We start from the raw sequence: 10,352 nt of genomic DNA on the forward strand, positions 1-10,352 counted from the left end.
CAAAAGCACAGGCGACAAAAGTAAAAACAGATAAACTGGACTATATCAAAATTGCAAACTATGCATCAAAAGAACACAATCAACAGAGTGAAAAGAAATGGGAGAAAACATATCCAGATCCCATATGTGGTAAGGAGTTAATATCATAATATACAAAGAACATCTAGAACTTAACAAAAGAGCAAACAACACTTTTTAAAAATGGGCAAAGAACTTGAATAGATATTTCTCCAAAGAAGACCTATAAATAGTTAACAAAGACCTGAAATGATAAAATGGTGCTCAACATCAGTAGAATTGGTGGTTACCAGGGGGTGGGAGGGAGGACAGGGTAATGGGGAGTTGTTTAATTGGTACAGAGTTTGTTTTGCAAGATGAGAAGAGTTCTGATGACTGGTTGCATAACAAGTTGAATTACATAACATTATTGAACTATATTATATACTTAAAAATGGTTAAGATGTTAAATTTTTCATTATGTACATTTTATCACAACTAAAACTTAAAAATATAGGCACTAATAAAAGTATCAGAAATTATGTTGTAAATGGATTACAGACCTACATGTCAGCTAAAACTAAACTCTCATGAAAACAGGAATAAATTTCCATAAGCTTGCAAGAGGCAGTGGTTTCCTTTAGATATACCAAAAGGAAAAATTGGAATTCATCAAAATTAACAACTGCTCCAAAAGACAGCATCAAGAAAGTGAAGTTAAGCTACAAACTGGGAGAAAACATGTCAAAGGCCAATCGTTTGTCTTTAAAAGGAACTTGTATACCTAATATACAAAAATAAAAAACAAAAAATCACAATAAAAAGACAACTCAAATGAAAAATGGACAAAGGATCTGAATAGACATTTTTACAAACATATACAAATGGCCAATAAGCACATGAAAACATGCTCAATATCATTAGCCATTAGGGAAATGCCAATCAAAATCCCAATTCAATAACACTTCATAGCAAATAGAATGACTGCAATCAGAAAGATGAAAAATATATTGAGGTGCTATGTTGGGTGCATATTTATTTACAATTGTTGTATCTTTTTTTTGGACTGATCCCTTGATAATTATGTAGTGTCCTTCCTTGTTTCTTGTAACAGTCTTTATTTTAAAGTCTACTTTGCGTGATATGAGTATTGCTACTCCAGCTTTCTTCTGATTTCCATTTGCATGGAATATATTTTTCCATATCCTCACTTTCAGTCTGTATGTGTCCCTAGGTCTGAAGTAGGTCTCTTGTAGACAGCATACATATGAGTCTTGTTTTGCACCCAATACAGGAGCACGTGAATATATAAGGCAAATGCTAACAGACATAAAAGGGGGAATTGACAGTAACAAGTAACAGTGGGGGACTTTAACACCCCACTGACACCAATGGACAAATCATCCAGACAGAAATTTAATAAGGAAACACAAGACTTAAATGACACATTAGACCAGATAGGCTTAATTAATATTTATAGGACATTCCATCCAAAAGCAGCAGAATACACTTTCTTCTCAAGTGCACAGGAAACATTCTCCTGGATAGATCACATGTTGAGCCACAAATCAAGCCTCAGTAAATTTTAAAAAACTGAAATCATATCAAGCATCTTTTCTAATCACATCGCAATGAGATTAGAAATCCGCTACAGGAAAAAAACTGTAAAAAAAACACAAACACATGGAGGCTAAACAATATGTTACTATATAACCAATGGAACACTGAAGAAATCAAAGAGGAAATCAAAAACTACCTACAAACAACAATGTAAACATGACGATCCAAAACCTAAGGGATGCAGCTAAAGCAGTTCTAAGAAGGAAGTTTACAGCAATACAATCTTCAAGAAACAAGAAAAATCTCAAATAACCTAACCTTATACCTGAAGCAACTACAGAAAGAAGAACAAACAAAACCCAGAGTTAGTAGAAGGAAAGAAATCATAAAGATCAGAGCAGAAATAAATGAAATAGAGACAAAGAAAACAATAGCAAAGATCAATGAAACTAAAAGCTGGTTCTTTGAGAAGATAAACAAAATTGATAAAACTTTAGGCAGACTCATCAAGAAAAAAAGGGAGAGGACTCCAATCAATAAAAATTAGAAGTGAAAAAAGTTACAGTGGACACCACAGAAATACCAAGGATAGTAAGAGACTACTACAAAGCAACTACACACCAATAGAATGGACAATCTAGAAGAAATAGACAAATTCTTAGAAAGGTACAACCTTCCAAGACTGAACCTGGAAGAAATAGAAAATATGAACAGACTAATCACAAGTACTGAAATTGAAACTGTGATTAAAAATCTTCCAAGAGGGCTTCCCTGGTGGCGCAGTGGTTGAGAGTCCGCCTGCGAATGCAGGGGACGCGGGTTCGCGCCCCAGTCTGGGAAGATCCCACATGCCACGGAGTGGCTGGGCCCGTGAGCCATGGCCGCTGAGCCTGCGTGTCCGGAGCCTGTGCTCTGCGGCGGGGGAGGCCGCGACAGCGAGAGGCCCGCGTACCGCAAAAAAACTTCCAAGAAACAGAAGTCCAGGACTAGATGGCTTCACAGGTGAATTCTTGTAAACATTTAGAGAGGAGTTAACACCTACCCTTCTGAAACTCTTCCAAAAAATTGCAGAGGAAGAAACACTCCCAAGCTCATTCTACGAGGCCAACATCACCCTGATACCAAAACCAGACAAAGCTATCACAAAAAAAGAAAATTACAGGCCAATATCACTGATGAACAAAGATGCAAAAATCCTCAACAAAATACTAGCAAACCAAATCCAACAACACATTCGAAGGATGACACAACATGATCAAGTGGGATTCATCCAGGGATGCAAGGATTTTTCAGTATCTGCAAATCAGTGTGATAAACCACATCAACAAATTGAAGAATAAAAACCCTATGATCACCTCAATAGATGCAGAAAAAGCTTTTGACAAAATTCAACTCCCACTTATGATAAAAACTCTCCAGAAAGTGGGCATAGAGGGAACCTACCTCAACATAATAAAGGCCATATATGACAAACCCAGAGCGAACGTCATTCTCAATGGTGAAAAACTGAAAGCACTTCCTCTAAGATCAGGAACAAGACAAGGATGTCCACTCTTGCCACTTTTATTCAACATAGTTTTGGAAGTCCTAGCCACGGCTATCAGAGAAGAAAAAGGAATCCAAATTGGAAAAGAAGAAGTAAAACTGTCACTATTTGCAGACGATATGATACTATATGTAGAAAATCCTAAAGATGCTACCAGAAAACTACTAAAGCTCATCAATGAATTTGGTAAAGTTGCAGGATACAAAATTAATACACAGAAATCTCTTGCATTTCTATATATTAACAACAAAATATCAGAAAGAGAAATCAAGAAAACAATCCCATTTACCACCTCATCAAAAAGAATAAAATAACTTAGGGCTAAACCTACTTAAGGAGGCAAAAGACCTGTACTCAGAAAACTATAAGATACTGATGAAAGAAATCGAAGATGACACAAACAGATGGACAGACATACCATGTTCTTGGATTGGAAGCATCAATATTGTGAAAATGAATATACTACCCAAAGCAATCCACAGATTCAATGCAATCCCTATCAAATTACCAAAGGCATTTTTCACCGAATTAGAACAAGAAATTTTACAATTTGTAAGGAAACACAAAAGACCCCAAGTAGCCAAAGCAATCTTGAGAAAGAAAAACTGAGCTGGAGCAATCAGGCTCCCTGACTTCAGTGTATACTACAAAGCTACAGTCATCAAAACAGTACAGTACTGGCACAAAAACAGAAATACTGATCAATGGAACAGGACAGAAAGCCCAGAGATAAACCCACACACCTGTGGTTACCTAATCTATGACAAAGGAGGCAAGAATACACAATGGAGAAAAAACAGTCTCTTCAATAAGTGGTGCTGGGAAAACTGGACAGCTACATGTAAATGAATGAAATTAAAACACTCCCTAACACCATACACAAAAATAAACTCAAAATGGATTAAAGACCTTGTAAAACTCTTAGAGGAAAACATAGGCAGAACACTCTTTGACATAAATCACAGCAAGATCTTTCTTGATCCACCTCCTCGAGTAATGAAAATAAAAAACAAACAAATGGGACCTAATGAAACTTAAAAGCTTTTGCACAGCGAAGGAAACCATAAACAAAACAAAAAGACAGTCTTCAAAATGGGAGAAAATATTTGCAAATGAAGCAACTGACAAGGGATTAATCTCCAAAATATACAAACAGCTCATGCAGCTCAATAACAAAAAAACAAACAACTCAATCCAAAAATAGGCAGAAGATCTAAATAGACATTTCTCCAAAGAAGACATACAGATGGCTAAAAATCACATGAAAAGATGCTCAACATCGCTAATTATTAGAGAAATGCAAATCAAAACTACAATGAGGTATCACCTGACACCAGTCAGAATGGCCATCATCAAAAAATCTACAAACGAGAAATGCTGGAGAGGCTATGGAGAAAGGGGAACCCCCCTACACTGTTGGTGGGAAGGTAAATTGGTACAGCCACTATGGAGAACAGTATTTTTAATTTTAAAAAATTAAAAATAGAGCTACTATATGATCCAGCAATCCCACTCCTGGGCATATATCTGGAGAAAACCATAATTCAAAAAGATACATGGGGACCTCCCAATGGTTAAGAATCCGCCTGCCAATGCAGGGGACACGGGTTTGAGCCATGGTCTGGGAAGATCCCACATGATGTGGAACAACTAAGCCCGTGCACCACAGCTACTGAGTCTTCACTCTAGAGCCACAACTACTGAAGCCCACATGCCTAGAGCCCTGCTCCGCAACAAGAGAAGCCACTGCAGTGAGAAGCCCGCACACCACAACGAAAAGTAGCCCCTGCTCTCCACAACTAGAGAAAGCCTGTGCACAGCAACGAAGAAGCAACACAGCCATAAATAAATAAACAAACAAAAAGATACAAGCACCCCAATATTCGTTACAGCATTATTTACAATAGCCAGGACATGGAAGCAACCTAAGTGTCCATCAACAGAGGAATGGATAAAGAAGGTGTGGTACATATATACAATGGAATATTACTCAGCCATAAAAGATAATGAAATAATGCCGTCTGCAGCAAGATGGATGATCCTAGAGACTGTCATACTGAGTGAAGTAGGTCAGACAGAGAAAGACAAATATCATATGATACGTACAAAACAGAAATAAAGTTACAGATGTAGAAAACAAGCTTATGGTTACCAGGGGGTAAGGGAGGGAGCAGGGGTAAATTGGGAGATAGGGATAGACATATACCCACTACTATATATAAAATAGATAACTAAGAAGGACCTACTGTAGAGCACAGGAAACTCTACTCAATACTCTGTAATGGCCTATATGGGAAAAGAATCTAAAAAAGAGTGAGTATATGTTTATGTATAACTGATTCACTTTGCTGTACACCTGAAACTAACAGAACATTGTAAATCAACTATACTCTAGTAAAAATTTTAAAAAATAAAATTTTTAAGAAGTTATAATAAAAAAACCCAAAAGGTGAAAAATAACAACTATTGGTGATATGGAGAAATTAAAATCCTCATACATTACTGATGAGAATGTAAAATGATGTAGCCACTGTGGAAAAGTTTGGCAGTTTATCAGTTAAAGTTGGAGTTATCATACGACACAGTAATACCGCTCTTAGGTATATAACCCAAAGAAATGAAACATGTCCAGATAAAACTCATTAATAAATGTTCATATCATTAGTCATAATAGCCCCAAAGTGCAAATAACCCAAAATTTCCTCAACTGATGAATGGATTAAAAAAATGTGGTATATCTATACTATGGTATATTATTCAGCAATAAAAAGCAATGAAGTACAGATAGATGCTACATATAGATGAAACTTGAAAACATGGTGAAAGAAGCCAGTCACAAAAGGCCACATATTACATATTTCTATGTTTATGAAATGTCCAGAATAAGCAAATCTATAGACACAGAAAATGTATGAGTTGTTGCCAAGGGCTGGGGGTGGGGGGGTGGGAGGGGAGGAGGGAGTAACTGCTAATGGAGATGGGGCTTCTCTTTGGGGTGATGTAAATGCCCTGGAATTAGACAGTGGTGATGGCTTCATGACTGGGCTTCATGACCGTGACTATTAAAAAAAAAAACACACACTGAAATTGTATACTTTAAGAGTAAATTTTATGGTATTTGAATTTCTTCCAATGAAGCTCTCAGTAAAGCTGTGACTAAGAAAAAGATAGGGTTCTATAAAATAATTTGAGTTTCTTATCAAACTTAACTCTTAATAAAAGTTGTAGCACTTAAACAGGTATACAAGAGGTATTGAAAAAATCTACCCGTTTCCCTTTCCCAGTGAATAGTATACACAACAGACCTCAGTGAATTTCTGCAACAAGGATCAGTGCTGATGTGGAATTCTCCCAACTTTAGGTGAACCTCTAAGAAAGCAAATGAGCTACAGAATACCTTGATTGCTTTAACTCCAGTGAACTGCAGGTCTATGAAGAAGCTATGGCTCCTTCCATTATTCTTCAATACTGAAAAAAAAACTGGAAACTTGGATTCACATCTGGCTCTACTGTATTATGTGATTGGAATAAAATTACATGATTCTAAACTTTTACAAGCATTTCATGGTTTTCAGTCTTGCCTTCTATAGTCAATACCTACTGGCTCTGAATCCTTCTTTCCTTTTAGGATAAAGCCCAGCATTCATTCAGTGAGATTCTGACATGAGTTACCAAATACAGTGCGTAAGACCCAGGCCTGGCCAAGATCATGGGGTCCCATCCCTTTTTCCACAGGGACTACAGGTCTAATTCAGGGGCAGGTGTTCCACAGAAGAGTCCTTTTGTAGGGTCTGATTAGTGGACCCTAGAAAAGGAGGTTATCTCTCTTCTTTTTGGGTCACAGACCTTAAGGATGTGTGCTTTTGATGGACACTGGCCTCTTTCCCATTATGTAGAGAGGGCCAGCCTAAAAACGAGGTCAGGAAACAGAGAAAAACAGTCAAGAGATGGAGGCAAGGAGCCCTGGCAGCATAATCCCAGGCTTTGGATCCAGCTATGCCTAATGAGTGATATTAATGTTCTGAGGTTGTTACTTCAGTGATTCAGTGCAAGGGAAGCATTTCTTCTCCAAGGAATCAAACACAATTTATTTTAGAACTAAATGGTAAAGACTGAATAAAAGAAAGTTTTATCCTACACTTTCAAGATAGACATTTTCTCACCAGGCACCATGTTGATTTTAACAGTCCTGTTAGTGGCCTTCACAATATTCACGAAGGATGTACAAACTGTGTCATTTGGTTGAGAAGTCAAGTTTGAAAGTAACAATCTTTCCATTCTCTGTGCTTCAGAACAATTCTTAAAACACATCTAGTATGTTCTTAGCTCATAACTATTCAATGAAATTTTTCTTCTAAAAATAACTTAGAGCAAGAGAAGCATTTACTTTATACATACTCATCCATTTTCTTCAGTGTTCCATGGAGGAAGAAACTGCTCCAACCGAACAGATGTAACAAAAAGTATGTTTCTTATTTTGGCTTCTCTCTTTTAATGACAGAGAAAATCCTTTGTTGTTTTCATCTTGGTTTCAACATAGTAGTATCAATATCCTTTTCTTCCCCTGAATCTTGATCTGGCATCCAACTGAAAATAAATATACAATTAAATAATATTCTGGACACCATAATTAAACACAGATTTGGTAACGGGTGTCACTATATGAGAGAAGTAAACCAGTTTCCAGCACCCTCAAAAAGGCAATGGTCACAGCTCCCAAGCGGCGGGCGGCGGGGGGCACGTGCTTCTGATTTTAGGTGACCACGTCTTCCCTGTGGCCAGTCTCTGTGTCGGAAGGGGGGGCGGGGGGGGGGGGGGGATATGGCGTTAAAAACGAAAGTTCCATTTAAGGTCACAATAAGGATTTTCTTCGAGTCCAAATTTCATTTATCTTTTTCTCTGAAGTACACTCAATGTATGTTGTTCTTCAAACAAACTTGACTTTCTAATTAGGTTTTGTTTGGGTTAATATTCAAGTGTTTTTTAAATCTTTAAATAGTAACTGAAAAGAGGAAAGAGCCTTGAACAATGTTACTGACACTTTAGTATTAAAAGTCCTTAAATTACTACTCATAGGTCAATTCTATGTTCTTTCACTTAAGCCTCACAGTGCAGCCACTTCTTAAGGGTGGTGTGGTAGTGTGAAGGGTCCTAGTCAGTAGAGAAGGCAAAATTGCATAGACAGTCAATACCACTCCCTAGAAATTCCATAGGAAGGAATTATTTTAGAGTTAAACCCTATTAATGAGGACAACACAGCCAGTGTGGGACAGACTGCTATTTCTTCATCTGAGCACTAGATAAAGTAGCTAAGAGCCACATTTTCAAAAAATAAATAATCTTCAAACATGGGAATCATGATCACGATGATGAGAAGCTTATATTAAGAGGGAACAGCTGATTAAAACTCACCATCTCACCCTCACTCTGGGTCATACACTCACTGTTTGAAATATTAAGCAAAATTACCAGCACAATTTAAATTATTTTGTTTCAGGTTTTTGCCAAGAGTGCATAAGTTACATTAGTTAAGTGTGAGGCAACTCCACTATGCTGGAGGACTAACAGTGAGTCACAGTCTTAAAGAAAGGCTGCAAGAATCTCTAAGTCTGCTAAAAAGTTCCCTATACTGCTCTTTCTGGAGTCCAAAAGTATGAGTGAAGCTCTGCCTTGTACTGATATTTGAAATGGTCAGAAGCACGTTTACTTTTTATTCAAGATGGTTCCAAATTTCTGCAGAAGGTAGATTAAGTTGTGGAAAATTTTTACATGTTCTGATTTCTTAAAGTTCTTTGGAAATCAAAGACTGACGTTCAGGCCAGGAATTACAGGGAGTTTATTACAAATTCAATCATTACAATTAAAAAGGACAACTCATCACCTCTTACAGTAACTGTTCTTTATAACTTCTCAATTATTTAAACATGATCTGACATTCTTGAAAGATCTAAAGGCTTGCATCTTACACGGGTAACAGAACTATGTGAGAGAAGGCAAGAAAATCCTCTTTTCTTACACTAAATGACAGGAAAATATGGCAAAGAACTGTGTCACTTGAGAAAAGAAAGAGAGCATATGGCTGAATTTAATCTAACCTTACACCTCCCTGAATCTGGTTAGTTAGCAAACATGCTCAAGTTCTTGTCTGGCCTCCCAGATCATAATATCCGGTACTCTCTGCTTCTCCTATCAACAAAAGGGAAGGGATCTGAGTGCTGTCCCTCAACAAACAAAAGCAGGTTCAAGTCCAAGTTACTGCTGTCTTTAGAGGGATGTCCATTTTTCTGATTTCGTATTTTCTTTTCACAAAAAGAAGGCTCCTGGTTTCTATTCCAAAGATCTTTGTAGATCTTTGGAATCAAAGAACACTACAGTAGAAACCATGAGATTTGTAATGTCCCCTTAGGCTGTCTTTCCACAATCCCTCACTCTACAAATTCAAACACAGACACCAACATCTTCTCCTAATCACACCAACATGTAAGGCACAGTGCACGCACCATAAACCCCACATTATGGGTCTGTGTGTAGCTGCCAAATGACCCAAATACACAGTGACCAACATCAACTGTGCCCCATCTACACTTGCCAAGACTGAACTCTCTTTCAAAAATTCATGAAGTTTAGCTGCTGTGGTTAGCTTAACAGCAATAACGGAACAATCAGCTGCGGGTTTGCATGAATGCTACCTCACATTAATTCACTGGGTAAGAAAAAAATACATCCATTTTTCCAAGTGATATCACTGCAACCTATTTATAATTACTAAGTCACTCACATATTTAACTCCACAGAGCTAATTTTTATCATAAGCTTTAAAAAATCTTTAGCTACTTACCACTGATCTTTTACACTCAAAAAATGAGTATTTCAAAGCTTTGCAGTTTCCTTCCTTCAGACACTGCCGAGGGGATTTTCCTTCCTATGACACATAAAACAATATAAATACCTGAAAAATTTTCTCACAAAGTACAAAATAACTGTCCTTCTGGAAATAGTTCTTTTTTAAAAAGTTAAGGAAAAGCAGAAAACAGTAATTAATATAAGAAATAATTCATAATTCATTTTGACTGTTGGTACTTAAGAAAAAAGGATAGAATGAAAAAATATGTAAAATAATTTTGGGGTACTTTAAGGGTGCCCTTGAATTTTTGAAAACACTGGTTTCCATGGGATACTTTTCTTTAAAATGTTTATATAAAAATCTAGAAACTGCTATCTTCAGCTCCTTATGTGTAAGAAAGGGAAA

General features: G+C 37.0%; 1 protein-coding gene across 1 annotated transcript in view; it reads right to left on the reverse strand.

Moving 5' to 3' along the window:
- Positions 1-7,171: 7,171 nt before the first annotated feature.
- COA5 (cytochrome c oxidase assembly factor 5) overlaps positions 7,172-10,352 on the reverse strand; it is an 8,651-nt gene continuing 5,470 nt past the window's right edge. The window contains exons 2-3 of the mRNA XM_007466879.1: positions 9,942-10,025; positions 7,172-7,690 (exon numbers count right to left, since the gene is read on the reverse strand). Of these exons, the coding sequence (XP_007466941.1) occupies positions 7,649-7,690; positions 9,942-10,025 (126 nt within the window). The 3' untranslated portion in view covers positions 7,172-7,648. The remainder of the gene's footprint in view (positions 7,691-9,941; positions 10,026-10,352) is intronic.

Source organism: Lipotes vexillifer, unplaced genomic scaffold (assembly GCF_000442215.2).
Source record: "Lipotes vexillifer unplaced genomic scaffold, Lipotes_vexillifer_v1.1 scaffold28, whole genome shotgun sequence".
Taxonomy (NCBI): domain Eukaryota; kingdom Metazoa; phylum Chordata; class Mammalia; order Artiodactyla; family Lipotidae; genus Lipotes; species Lipotes vexillifer.